This window comes from Eleutherodactylus coqui, chromosome 7 (genome assembly GCF_035609145.1).
Source record: "Eleutherodactylus coqui strain aEleCoq1 chromosome 7, aEleCoq1.hap1, whole genome shotgun sequence".
NCBI lineage: Eukaryota > Metazoa > Chordata > Amphibia > Anura > Eleutherodactylidae > Eleutherodactylus > Eleutherodactylus coqui.
In genome coordinates, this window is record NC_089843.1 from 158,803,048 (window position 1) to 158,818,249 (window position 15,202).

Genomic DNA, 15,202 nt, shown 5'->3' on the forward strand with positions numbered 1-15,202 from the left:
GGTCCTTATGATATTGTTAGCTCAAGTTTATTACTCTTGTGTGAGGCTAGAATTGCACCAAATGAACTAGCTGGGTGTACTTTGGCCTAATGAGTTGGCCCGAGTAGGGTATCCAGACATTCTTAGTCCCTAATAGGGCTTATGGCCAGGCTTTGCCTTTATGAGAAAACCTATATTCCTGGGACATAAATATACTCTGAGCAAATTTCATGTTTGTACTACACCGGGAAGTTAGAGAATTAGATTAGGTATATTACACAGGGGTGCCAGCACACTTTTACAATACCGGGAAGTTACATTGCATAGGGGTGCCAATACTTTTGCACTTAGCATTAAATAATCAAGTTGTGACTGCCTGGCTTTTCCTATTTAGGATCTAAAGAATGCTCCTGCCAAATTTTATGTTTGTACGACGCCGGGAAGTTAGAGAATTAGATTAAGTACATTACACAGGGGTGCCAATATTGTTCTACTTAGAATTGAATAATCAAGTTGTGATCCCTTTACTTTTCCTACCTAGGACCTAAAAAATACTTGTGCCAAATTTGACGCTTGTACGAACCCGGGAATTTAGAGAATTAGTGGCGAGTCAGTCAGTCAGGGCTTTCAACTTTATATATATAGATTGTGAGGTGCATTTTTCCCTAAATATTTACAATATCACAACAGAAGCAATAAAAAAACATACAGAACTGTCTGAATGATAGAATAAAACATTGTAGCAGAAATCTATGTTTTTAAATGTCATCACCGCTGAATTTAGAATGGCCTTATTGTAACACTGATGAATACTAACTATGAGTGCAGTTGCTCTTTAATTACGATAAACCAATTATGGAGTAGGGGACATGTTCGTGCTTCGTTTTTCTCAAGTAGCACTATCCAGGTAATTACATTCTTCACAGTCAATGATAGAAATGCATTTATTCATCATTTATATCTTAAAGGACAACTGAGCATTTGCTAACATCACTATTTCCATTTATTGATTCTAGATGAAAACATGATAACATTTTTTATATAAATGCTACCTTCTAGGGAAAAAAGTTAAAGCTGCAGAGCTACTGATACATGTCTCTACATTCTTCTCTCAAAGAGGTCATAAAGTAGTTTTTAGCACATGACAGATAACAGGGGAAAGCAGGGAAATAGGCAATGCCAATAAAAGGCAGACATCTGGCCAATAACCACCTGGAGAGTAGCATACACTAGCTTCAAGCTGTCTGCCTCTGTCCTAACAATAGGATGGAGCAGATATTGCGATGACTACTGTAGGATTATACAAGCACACAGTCTAGTACTATGTGATGACTTGTTAATGTAAGATATTGATGTTAACTTTAAAGATTCTCTCCTACTGTTACAATGAACAGCTGTATTGAGCACAGGATGCCTTCGAATTTGCCTGCAACTTGTTCCAATAAATTGCATGTTAATTCAGATGACTGACCTTCTTACTGGAGGCCATTATGTAGTGTTTTTTTTATTATTAGCAGAACATGAAATATGCATAATCTAGAAATGATAAAGTAATCTGATCTGAGTCACTTAGGGTCGTTCACATTGGATGTTCAATTTGGAGCTTCCATTAAAATGCTAGACACCTTGATGTAAAGTGAACTGAACAGACCCCATTGTAATCAATCAGTCCAGTTAGCATCGGTCGATTCTGTCATAAGATTGGTCCATTGGATTCTATTTTCTGTCTCCCATAACTGAGCAGGAAACTGTAAACCACAAGACCAAAGTGAACAATCCTTAATTTTTTGAAAAAAGTCTATAGATTTAATTTGAGGATTTGGTGGTCATTAATTCCTGCTAATTCTGCACCTACCTATACTAATGCAGAGTATTAGTGCAATATGTCTCCACTGAAACTATGGGAACTATGGGTGGAGCCATAGTGAGTTAGGTAAGCCAATCAGCAGATGTGGGCGCTCCCTTTTACTCAGGGTGGCCAACCCATGTCTTTACCCATTATTCTGGTGGAGACATATTGCACTAATACCCTAATGCAGAATTATTAGATATCACTTATCAATATATTTTCAGGGTTTGAACCCATAACTATAAATAGTCGGATAGAGTTTTATCATAATGAGGGCAATTCAGGTATGTGCAGAGGCACATGTAGTGGCCTGGGTAAATATAGCATTACTATTCAAAGTAACACAAACAAGCACCTTGTCGGGCCTGAACAAACAGGATTATAAGATTTTTAGCTACATTAATGCTACATCACAAGTGTAAACACAGCCAATGCTTGAACAGTGAACGATAATTAGTTCACTTCTCGTTCATTTTATAAAGGCATAAAAATAATTTTTTGCTCATTCGCAAATCGCTTAGTGTGAACAGTGATTGCTTAGTCATTCACATTCACTGGTATAGCAAATGTAAATGACTGAACAACATGCAAATATAATTGCAAATGCAATTGCGAACAATCATCTGCCTGTATAAACAAGCTGCATGAGCAAATGAGCAAACTCTTTCATTGTTCACTTGTTCAATCATGTGAACGATTTATCGCTCTGTGTAAGAGGAGCCTAATGCTATAATCAGGTCCGCACCGCGGCACAGGCAGCTTTTCCTGCTTGGTGATAGTTAGCACTTTCTCCCCGATCCTGTCCCAGTCTCCTTTCCTGTCTTCATTTTCTCCACTCAGAACATCAGAGGGAAGGACACTGAGCCAAGGCTGGGAAGGAAGTGCTATTGCCAGGAAGGAGTAGCATCTCGAGTCACGTCGAGGACCTGATGATAGTGTTAAACTGTGGAAAACCATGAAAGTCATCCTGTGTGATAAAAGCGGAGAAGAACTATAAGGGGCATCCTGTGTTATGGGGAAGAGTGAAAGAACTATAAGGGTCATTCTGTGTGACAAGTGGGCGAGGACAGAACCATGAGGGGCATCGTGTGTGATGACAACAGGAAGGAGGAGAACTATAAGCGGCATCTTGTGAAACAAAGAGGGGGCTGGACCATAAAAGGGCATCCTATGTGATGAGCAGAGATACAAAGAGGAACATTCTATATGATGGGGGAGAACCATAAGGGGTTTCAGCAGTTTGTGAGCGAGGTTTTATGAGCAGTGGTCTATGAGGTAGAGGCATGGGGAACAGTTTGTGTGACATTACTTAATAGGGATAACAGCTGGTTGGCACTGTTAAAGGGGACAACAGATTTGTGGGGTTGTGAATAGTGGGAGCATTGCTGGGAAAGCATGGAGCTGAATCCTGTTAAGATCAGTGGTGGTTGGAAGAAATCGTCATGGCCGTCTGGGCGAAATAGAGATAAAATTCAAAAGTGAACTAATCAGATATGACATCACCTGTTATCAGTGGAAGTAACTGCATTGCAATCACTAAAACTATGTAGATCTGGTATCTGACTACTACATGCTAATTTCACAACCAGAGGTATGCTGGAGCTGAGCCGCTGTATTGCAGCTTGATATGCTCTGAAAGTTATCTTATGTTTTTCCGTTGTGTATATTATTATGATGTGTCGAACATGTGTGTATATGATTGTGTGTTTATATAATATACAAGCTGCCCTGGATCTTTTAAGACAGACAGGGCTGTGAAGTGGAGTTGGGAGGGAGGGCAAACTGAACTTTTGCACCTGGGCCCATGATCCTTTAGCTACACCCATGCATATGTCCACTACTTCTTGAAAATATTAACTTGGTAAATAAGCAAGCAGTTCGGGACAGAAAGATGACAATTTGATTGCAGTGTTTACATATAGCCTAATATCCTTTGAGACACACGTTTGTATTGGAGCTGTAGACGTAAAATAGTAGAAGAATTTTAATTTAATGAATTTTGTAAAGTTGCTTAGTTTTTCGTTCCAGTTGCACTGGAGCAATAGAAAAAAAATGCCTCTAAAGCTGCACCTTCCAATTACGAGTAAGGACTCATGTCCACAGGCAGGTCCACATGCTTTATTTAATTTGCGGCCGCCCATGTATCCCTATAGGTGGCTTGATTTGTGGATCTTTCACGCAGGTCACACACAAATTAGATCCGCCCGTGGACATTGGGCCTAAGTGAATGGAATGAGTTGCAATACCAGTTACAGCCTATGCACAAACTGGCATTCTTCTCTTATTGTATCAATCAACCCCATTAGGCTTCCTGCACATAGGTGGCTTTGCATTGCGAAATCCGAAGTGGGATTCCGCCTCCAGATTCTGCAGCAAATCCAGCCCACAGCATGCTATGAGAAAACGTGATTTCCTGCCCATGAGCAGAAATCGATTGCGATTTTCCGCTCGCGGGGGAGAGATATAAGCATGCTGCGATTTTGTGTGCGCTTCGCATGACTGGCTTCTATTGAAGTTAATGGAAGCCGTCCGTCCCACGGCCATACTGCAATCATCATTACAGAATGGTCGCAGGAGCCGCGTCATCACCATAGCTACAGCACGGCGTCCTCTCAAATGCGCATATGCCAGCCGGCAGAGGAGAATACAGTGGAGCGGTAAGCTGGGATCACCAGCCAGGCACCGGGTTGAACTCCACTGTGGGAATGGTCTGACCCACCCATGTGCAGGTGGCCTTAAATATAAGAATACGTACAAATAACAAAACATTATTACATCACAGAGCTAGAATAAATCCATGTAGAGAACCAAACATTATGGTCTTTTTGTTTCAATATCAGTGAACAAAATATATAAGAATTTCTTACATTTTTTGGTAAAAAAATTCACGTTTAGTTATTACCATTTTAGGACAAATATTAACATTTGTTTTCATAATACAACATATTCCCAGTGAAAATTATTTATATATGCATTTGTTTCCACGGTTAGAAACATCCGTAAATCACTGCAGCGAGGCAGAATTATGATTACAGTATTGTGTTTTCCCAAACATTAGCCCTTTGACATCTACTGTGTTCAATGTCTACCTCGCCGACATCTTATTTCAGATTTCACTCATGTCTTAAAACTGTCTAAATGTTGTCCAATCATGTAGCCAGTCTTCAGACATTATGTAATACATCAGATAATGTGTTTGATCTTACGTAACGCCTGGCTGCACTGAAATGAGATATCTTGAGAGTCTTAATGGGCTTTTTCTAATTTTTAAAACAGTCCTTTAATCTGATATGGGCAGTTCACATCCACTCAGCTACATAAAATGACATCGTTGGCTGTAGGAAAGTTAGCCAAGTTATCCATTTATTCATATATATATATTACTTTTCATCCTCCAAAAATTAATTGTAGTCCAGAAAGTCTGACATTTATATTTGTAATAAAACCCCAAAGAATGTGTATGGAAAAAGTATTGAAATATACAGTGCTGTCTCAGGGAGGATTGTATTCCCTTTAAGTATGAAGCATCTAGGAATAAATTCTTTGTCTGTGTTTTGTATCAACTATGAAGTGGTAAGGAAAGCTACATTATTACAGTTCATTATTCATATGTTGTAGAAAAAATACAGAATATAACTTTATGATATATCATTTTACAACAATACAGTATAATTAAAGGGGTTGTCCCGCGCCGAAAGATAAAAAAATTTTTTTGCCCAGTACCCCAGTACCTGTAAAGGTAAACCGCTGACATGTGCTATTAAAAAAAAAAAATTCTCTTACCTGAATCTCCGTTCAGCAACTTTAAAAAATCTTCTGTCCAAGATGGCTGCCACCGGTCTTTTCCCACAGTGCACCACGGGTCTTCTCCCATGGTGCACTGTGGATGTTCTTCTGCTGTCTGCGTTCCACTGCCGATTCCAGCCACCTCATTGGCTGATCGGCACCATGTGACGGGGGCGGAGCTACGCGATGATGCTGAGGAGGGGGAGGAGCCAGGACGCAGCTCATGAGCCCGGACCATCCAGAAGAGGATTCCTCTCTGCGCAAGCCCCACTGTTCGTGCGACCAGAGAAGAAGTTTGATAGTCGCCATGGAGACGGGGAAGCCAGCACCGGAGGGGGTAAGTGTATAACTTCTGTATGGACAATATTTAATGCACGATGTATATTACAAAGTGCATTAATATGGCCATACAGAAGTGCTTAACCCCACTTGCTTTCAGGGGACAACCCCTTTAAAATTAAGTAAAATGAACTTTGTATTTGTTAGCATGTTTCACAATTGATTAGGGGAAGCGATGTCCTTCTGATCAAAAAGATTCAAGGGTCACAATTTTCATTAAAATAAAAAATAAGTAATACCCACCGCTCAGATGTCCCCTATCTCCCACTTCCCTGCTTCAGCACAGGAGCCCCAATCCCAGGAGCTCCAGTTCTTTAAGAAATTGCAGTCATTGTATATGCCACAGCTCAGTCAATCAGTGGTAATACTGCCATGAATGTCATGTGACTACTGAAACTTGTGGTTGAGCGGTCATGTGCTCAATGAATGGCATGTGTCAACTGCAGCTTCTTCTGGGATTCAAGAGGCAGGGACCAATGCAGCAGCATGAGATCAGGGAGCCATTTAGGGAGATATGACTTATTATTTTATTAGCTCATATGCTGATTGTATATTTTTTATCGCCCCTTTATATGACATTTTTTCTTTGTGTAATTAAAAGTTATAAAACTTTTTTATTTTCCTTTTTTCTCAAAATTCTCAAGCTCTTTGAATATAAATGGAACGTGTAGTCACTGCATTTTTTTTAACGCTCCCATAGACTTGAGTATGCGATTTTGGTCTGTAATACGGATCAAAATAGGATCTGCTGCAATTTTTTTTTTAAATGTGCGCAGTATCATGCATGAAAAAAGCAAACCTATACTGTGCTACAAATCACATGAACGGGCAGCTGCTCCAGGAGGGCAGAGAGAAAAAGCCCCGTAAGAGCTTTGGGATTTCCCCATAGCAAGGAGAGAGAGAGCGGGGCTACAGGGGATTAACCCATAGCCTGCTCTTTCTGTCACTGCAATAGGTTAATCCCCCAGAGCCCTGCTCTGGCTCCTTGCTATCTGGGATTAACCCATAGCTTGCTCTGTCTCTCCCTGCTATGGGGATCCCCGAGGGATATTCCCATAGCACAGAGAGAGGGGCAGGGCTAGAATGAAGGCGCAGAGCTACATGGTATCTCACAGGGATTCCCATAGCAAAAAATAGGGGTGTGTAGCTAGAGGGGTGGGGCCTTCTAGTCCCGCCCCCTCCACCCACGCTCTCGGGGGAATACCTCGGGGAAAGCCCTGTAACCCTCTTTCTACCTAATATAGGGAAATCCCTTGGGGATAAAGGTGGAGGGAATTCCCTACTGCCCCCCTGCTGCAGGGGAGTTGCCCGGCAGCCGGGATGGAGGAGCACCCTACTGCTAACAGCAGGACATTTAAAACATGCTGCCCAGACACACATTTTAACTGACCTGTTATAAATTCCTGTTAGTCCCGATGGGGATTAAGGGAACCCTTGAGGAGTCCCCTCATTCCCCCGGGAACTAACAAAGTTTACAGTGGGACATTTAAAATGTGCTTCTGGGGAGCAGGTTTTTTAATGTCCTGCTGTAAGCCGTAGGGAATCTTCTGCTCCCATAGGAGACCATGGAAACTCCTGCGCAGCTCGCACCAAAGATAGGACAGGTCCTATCTTTACTCACAGCATGGACCTTTAATGCGAGCATTGTAGCCACGCATGTCCTATCTTTGGCAGGTGCAAGGATTTTGCACATCTGAAAATCCTTCATGTGAACGCTTCTATAGGAAACCATTGGTTCCTATAAGAAGCATGTTCTGTGCGCTGCTAGCAGCGCCAAAAGAACGCTTGTCTAGCCGAGGCCTAAAAACGCATGTCAGAATACACTAATAAAAACCAATGGTGTTCTAGGCTGCCCATATTGTGTTCATAAAAAATAGAGACATACTACAGATGCAAAATACGCCAGTGTGAACAAGCCTTTAGAAGTGTGTGTGCTATACTGATTCTTAACAAGAACATACCAGAATGGATGATACACCATTGCTTTCATATGTATATTAGCACACAAGAAAATATTGGGGAGGATTTACACATTCACAAATTCTTATATACTTTGCGCCACATTCAATGTCTTTTTAGACACTTCTGGACATGTTTTGTAACTCATCCAAAAAGGGGGGTGGCCTAAATTGCCCCAAAAATTCTACCAAATTGCTGCTAATTGTGCCCTTTTGGCACACTTTTTGGCACAACTAAATTAATTAATAGGTGGTATGAACTTAAACTAGACAATCTTAAACTTCAACAGATTTACCATTGAGCATGAGTTGCTGTGATGAAACGATCAATCTTAGTTCGCACTGACTCTAACTTTTAGAGCTTAACCAGAGGCGTTACTTGAAGCTCCGGGGCCCCAACGAAAAACCTGTAACTGGGCCCCCAATTATAATGCTTTATTCATAATACTGGTCTCTCTATATAGAGAGGAGAGGCCATATGGGCCCCCCAGACTACTGGGCCTGCGTGCAACCACATCCCCTGCATCCCCTAGGCTTATAAACATGGATGTGTTTAAGCCCTGTTACGCGATCGTGAAAATTATGGCCGCATTACGACATAAAACTAAACCATTGATAGATTTGACCTATCTTTTATGCACGTAGTTAATACTGTGTGAGAAAGATAGGGCAGGACCTATATTCCCACTTTTTTTTTTTTATTCATGCGCACAAGCGTGGAGTTTAAGTAGTCCAAAATAAAAACCGCTTCATGTGCTAATACGCTCTGTAGTGGCGAGTATATTACCACATGCGTCCATATGTTTTGTGCCCTTAGACAGTATTAGTAAATGTGTCCTCTGTTTGCAAATTCACTATATTCTCACTAAACTATAGCATGTACTGTATATACTCAAGTATAAGCCGCGTTTTTCAGCACATTTTTTTGTGCTGAAAAAGCCCCCCTCGGCTTATAATCGAGTGAGGTAAAAAAAAAAAAACAGCAATACTCGCCTCCCAGCCGATGCCTGTGTCCTCGGCACAATGGTCTTCCCCGCGGTGCGCCAAGCTGCTTCAGACTTCTCCCCGCTGTCATCTTCCTGGCTGAGCATTGAATTCACCCACTGTCAGCGCTGTGTAACTAAGCGCTGTTATTGGATCGAACGTCAGCCAACCACAGCCGGCGCTCAATCATTCACAGCCATTCAGTGAATGACATCACTTAGTGGCTGCGATTAGTTTATCGAGTCCGGGCTGTGATTGGCTGGCGCTCAATCCAATCACAGCGCTTAGTTACACAGCTGACAGCGGGAAGATGACAGAGGAGACTAGGGAGACCATCGCGCCAGGGACACAGATGTCGGCTGGGAGGTGAGTATTGCGGGGTTCTTTTTTACCTACTATATACTCAAGTATAGCTAGGCTTATACTAGAGACAATAAGTTTTACCATTTTTTTGTGGTAAAACTTATTGACTCAGCTTATATTCAGGTCGGCTAATACTTGAGTATATACGGTATATTAAATTCTATAAATAAATGCAGTGAAAAGCACCCCACCATGTTCATGCTTTGAAAGACGTATATAAAAAAGTATAAATAAGTAGTAGAAATAAAAAAAAAAAAAATTCTTTTGTTAAGAGATTTATATATTGTAATACATACAAAAAAACTTAACAAATGCACATTTTAAGAACATGTTTTCCAAATACGGCTTCAGTATCACTGACGATGGTTTCTACTATTTTATTTCCACTTGTAAAGTAATTTATGTTTATTAATGTACAAATTCCAGATACTTGAAAACCTCCTGCTGCCTTCTGGAAATATATCACTTGTCAAGGAAATACTCCATTTGCTGCACTGGACTTACTTGTAGCCAAGTTGCCGACACACAACAGACGCATCCTTATCGGTCCATCCATCATCACAGATTGTCCCCCACTGGCCATTGAGATAAATCTCCACACGCCCCTCTTTCTTTGTTTCACCATCCATCAACCTCAGAGGAGGACCTAGAAGAAAGGCAATGGTGAGATAAAGACAAAGGGACACAAGCAGAGGATGTAAAATCCATTACCAGAACCATTTTAATGCACTAAAACTGATTTATTCCTTTACATATTCTCATCTTATTTCAGAATTATGGAAGAAAACAGAATTCTTTCACAACAGAGAAAAGGAATATGTGCTGCGTCTATTATATAATATAGTCCATAAATAATCCATAAATAGCCAGTAAACTTGGACTAACTAAAATAACTTGTGAGACAAGAGTGTCTCAAAAATAAAATATTACTAGTGTTTAGCAAATTATTAAAGAGAAACTCCAATGATGGAGCCTTTTAGACAACTTAGTTAATACTTTCCTGTCCAAGATGACTGCTAAATAGAGATGAGCGAACGTACTCGGTAAGGGCGATTTCGCAATCGAGCACCGCAATTTTCGAGTACTTCACTACTCGGGTGAAAAGTACTCGGGTGCGCTGTGGGGCGGGGGGTTGCAGAGGGGAGTGGGGGTAGCAGCGAGGAACAGGGGGGAGCCCTCTCTCTCTCCCTCTCCCTCCCACTCCCCGCTGCAACCCCCCGCTCACCCACAGCGCACCCGAGTACTTTTCACCCGAGTAGTGAAGTTCTCGAAAATCGCGGTGCTCGATTGCGAAATCGCCCTTACCGAGTACGTTCGCTCATCTCTACTGCTAAACAGTTGTCTAAACATGTTTATACCATTGAAAAAAGTAGCCAGCTAGCAGAATCAGAGCTAAGCCTTCATTTGTGCAAAGGGCAAAGATGCAGTTTTCCAATCTAAATAGCTTGGGAAAATGCAGAGTGACTTGTTAGTAACCACACGCCCCACCCCCCAACCCCAACCCCATGTCAGCAAGCACCCTCAAACTACACCCTTGGCAGTAGACGAAATGTCCTGAACTCCATTAAAATGCCTATGATCCAGAGCAAAGGTGACAAATTCATTTTCACCACGGGCCTCATCCGCATTGTAGTTGCCTTCAAAGTGTCGTTTATAATGACTCATTCACAAATCATATTAACTCCTTAGTGACAAAGCCTGTTTGCGCCTTAATCACCATCCAATTTTTAAGGTTTTTTTTATCGTCACATTCCAGGAGCCATAACTATTTAATTTTTACGTTGACAACCAGTGTCGATTTTACGTCGCCGCATTCCAAGAGCCATAACATTTTTATTTTTTCATCGAAGGAACTCTACAGAGGCTCTTCTTTTCTGGGGTGATCTCTAGTCCTCATTTATCCAATTTTTGGAAACATGTAACATTTTAATTGCTTTTTATTCCATTTTTTTCTAAAGGCAAGATTAACAAAATCTGCAATTCTGGCATGTTTTTTATTTTTTCCGGCGTGCACCATTAAGTATAAATTATATGTTAATTTAATTTTATATAGTTTTTTCATTCTTGCAACTTTTTCACAATTTTTGAAAAAAGATTATATTTTTTATTGCTGAATTTAAAGACCCCTAATATTTTTAATTTTTGGTCAACGGTGCTATGAAGGATTTTTTTCGGTTGGATAAGTAGTACTTTTTAATAGCACCATTTGTCAGTCTATACAATATTTTGATCACTTTCTATTCTGTTTTCTGTAAGGTGAGATGGGCAAAATTAACTATTTTCACCATGTTTCACCATGTTTTTTTATCTTTGTTTCATCGTGTTTCATGGTGTGCACTGTGCGGGTTAAATAATGTAGTAATTGTATTGTCTGGGTCATTGTAAACATGATACATGTGCTTTTTTTACATATTAAAGGGAAAAGGTGGGGTTTTGACATTTTTATTTTTAATATTTTTTTAGTATTTTTGAAATTCTTTTTTAACAGCTAACTTACACGTGCAAAAAAATGAAGCTATTAGAACCAATAGTTTCCAGATGAAAAAAATTTAACTGCGGGGGAAAAAAAATGCACCTAAAAATATAGAACATCAGCGACTGAAATTCAGCAACTAAAATTCCCAGCTATGCGAGAATATAGCTCTTGACTAGAGATGAGCGAGCGTACTCGGAAAAGCACTACTCGCTCGAGTAATTTGTTTTATCCGAGTATCGCTGTGCTCGTCCCTGAAGATTCGGGTGCCGCTGCGGCTGAAAGGTGAGTCGCAGCGGGGAGCAGGGGAGAGCGGGCGGGAGAGAGGGAGAGAAAGATCTCCCCTCCGTTCCTCCCCGCTCTCCCCTGCAGCTCCCCGCTCCATGCCGGCACCCGAATCTTCAGGGACGAGCACAGCGATACTCGGATAAAGCAAATTACTCGAGCGAGTAGTGCTTTTCCGAGTACGCTCGCTCATCCCTAGTCTTGACCTATCTTTGGTGCAGAAAACGCAGGAGTTTCTATAGACTCCTATGGGAGACTATGCAAGCAAGGCAGCAAAGGGAGATGAAGGAATTCCCTCGCAGCAGGAATGGAGGGGTTCCCCCGCAGGGGAGAAGAAGGGATTCCACCACTGCTGGGGGTTTTCCCTCCATCCCTGCTGATATGAAGGGTGTCCCCGGGGAGGAAGAGACGCCCTGGGGGAACCCCCTTCATCCCCGTGGTGGGTCTTCCCTTCACTGGAGAGAGTAATATAAAGGGAAGCCCTGGGTGACCCCCTTCATCTCCCAGGGGTTTCCTTCATCGTGGGAATGAGGGGACTCCCTGGGGCTTTCCTATATTTCCCTGGGGTTTCCCTTCATAGTGGGGATGAGGAGACACCCTGGAGAGATGAAGGAAAACCCCGGGAAGTTCCCTCATCCAAACAATGAAGGAAACTCCTGAGGAGAGGGAGGGAAGCAACAGCAAGGATGAAGGAAAACCTCAGCAGGGGTTCCTTTGATCTCTGCGGAGACTCCTGTCATTCCCGCTGGAGACTAACAGGAGCTTACAGCGTGACATTTAAAGAGTGCAAACCTGCCGCTCAGAGGGACTTCGGGCTGCTGCCACAATCTTTCCCTCTCATCCCCGAAATACCAAACACCAGCGTATTTTTTCTGTCACTGTCATCAGCATCGTTTCAATGCTGATACAGATTGGGATTTCAACCCACAAAAGTTGTCCATTCACATGATTTTGCCGCAATTTTTTGCGCCGCTATCTTCTGACTTTGACGCCCATGTGAATGAGCCCTAAAAGTGCAATCACTCAACAAACTAATGTTTGCTCGTTTGTTGGCTGATCGGTGGTACCTAGAGATAAGCGAGCACCAAAATGCTCTGGTGCTCGTTGCTCGAGCCGAACTTTCCGCGATGCTCGAGGGTTCGTTTCGAGTAACAAACCCCATTGAAGTCAATGGGCGACTCGAGCATTTTTGTATATCGCCGATGCTCGCTAAGGTTTTCATTGGTGAAAATCTGCAAAACCCAAGAAAGTGCTGGAAACGACACAGAAACGGATAGGGCAGGCGAGGGGCAACATGCTGGGCTGAATTTCAGGTTCCCAGGTCCCACTATTCAGCCACAATAGCGGCAAGAGTGGGCCCCCCCCCCTACCAATTTTTACTTCGGACAAACCCTCATTAGCAAGGCACACCTTAGCTAAGCACCACACTACCTCCAACAAAGCACAAGCACTGCCTGCGAGACACACCCCTGCCTTTTCTCCTGGGTTACATGCTGCCCAATCCCCCCCCTCCCCGCACGACCCAGTGTCCACAGCGCATACCAAAGTGTCCCTGTGCAGCCTTCAGCTGCCCTCATGCCACACGCTGGCCTCACAGCCACACCACCCTCATGTCTATTTATAAGTGCGTCAGCCATGAGGAGGAACCGGAAGCACACACTGCAGAGGGTTGGCAGGGCCAGGCAGCGACCCTCTTTAAAAGGGGCAGGGCAATAGCCCACAATGCTGTAGAGAAGCAATGAGACATTCAATCCTGTGCCACCTCCATCAGGAGCTGCAAACGTGGGCATAGCAATGGGGAATCCGTGTGCCACACAGTATTCATTCTGTCAAGGTGTCGCATAGCTCAATCCACACTGCAAGGGGAAAGCCGTCAGCGCTCTGCCCTCTACCCAAGTCAGTCAGTGTCTTTGTGCCAGACAGGTCAAACACCGCGATGGGAACTAAGTTTGCACCAACAGCATAGGGGGGTCCTAGGAAGCCCAAGACATGAACAAAAAATTGATCTGAGTGGCCAAACATGGCAGACTTGCACCACGCCCACGACATAGGCCTCGGCCCACAGCTTCAGCAATCCTAGGCAGGAAGCGGACTTTCACTGCACGAAGGACATAGGCCTCTGCACAAACTCTCAGCAATCGCGGGCCTACAGCGGACTCCTATGCTAGCGTAGCTGTGCACGTCTCATTAGCGCTGTATTGCTCCTGTAGTTTGTCCCATTGCAGTGCCCCGGATAGTAGAGCTAACGTCAGATTAAATACAGGTGGGCTTCGGCCTGCACTGCATGCCCCAGTCAGACCGGGGTTTTTTATAAATAGTCACAGGCAGGTACAACTTCGCAATGGGAATTCCGTGTGCACCCACAGCATGGTTGGCTCCCTGGAACCCACCGGCGGTACATAAATAAATCCCATTGCATTGCCCAGCACAGCTGAGGTAACATCAGATTAAATGCAGGTGGGCTTCGGCCCACACTGCATGCCCAACCTGACCGGGGTTCTTAATACATAGACACAGGCAGGTACAAATCCCCTATGTGAAGTCCCTGTGGACCGACAGCATGGGTGGCTCCCTGGAACCCACCGGCGGTACATAAATATATACCATTGCAGTGCCCAGCACAGCTGAGGTAACGTCAGATTTAATGCAGGTGGGCTTCAGCCCACACTGCATTCCTCAGTCAGACCAGGGTTTTTAATACATAGACACAGGCAGGTACAACTCACTAATGTGAAGTCCGTGTGGACCGACAGCATGGGTGGCTCCCTGGAACCCACCGGCGGTACATAAATATATCCCATTGCAGTGCCCAGCACAGCTGAGGTAACGTCAGATTTAATGCAGGTAGGCTTCGGCCCACACTGCATGCCCCAGTCAGACTGGGGTTCTTTATAAGTAGACACATGCAGTTACAACTCAGTGTGGACCGACAGCATGGGTGGGTCCCAGGAAGCCACCGGCAGTACATAAATATATCCCATTGCAGTGCCCTGGACAGCAGAGCTAATCTCAGATTAAATGCAGGTGGGCTTCGGCCAAGAATGTTTTTATAGTTGGAGGAGGAGGACGGGAAGGTTTTTGAGGCAGTGCGTGTCCTGTCCCCGTGTCCGTAGTTATATGCACCTTCCCAGTGACCGCGTCGCTGAAAAGTTGTCGCGCCTTTGGAACCTAGTAGCGTGGCCTCGC

General features: G+C 43.3%; 1 protein-coding gene across 2 annotated transcripts in view; it reads right to left on the reverse strand.

Annotated features, from left to right (window-relative positions):
- Positions 1 to 15,202, reverse strand: part of PRSS12 (serine protease 12) — a 150,477-nt gene that overhangs the window by 50,972 nt on the left and 84,303 nt on the right. For both annotated transcript variants that reach the window (XM_066573881.1, XM_066573880.1), the window contains one exon: positions 9,763 to 9,904. In XM_066573881.1, the coding sequence (XP_066429978.1) occupies positions 9,763 to 9,904 (142 nt within the window). The remainder of the gene's footprint in view (positions 1 to 9,762; positions 9,905 to 15,202) is intronic.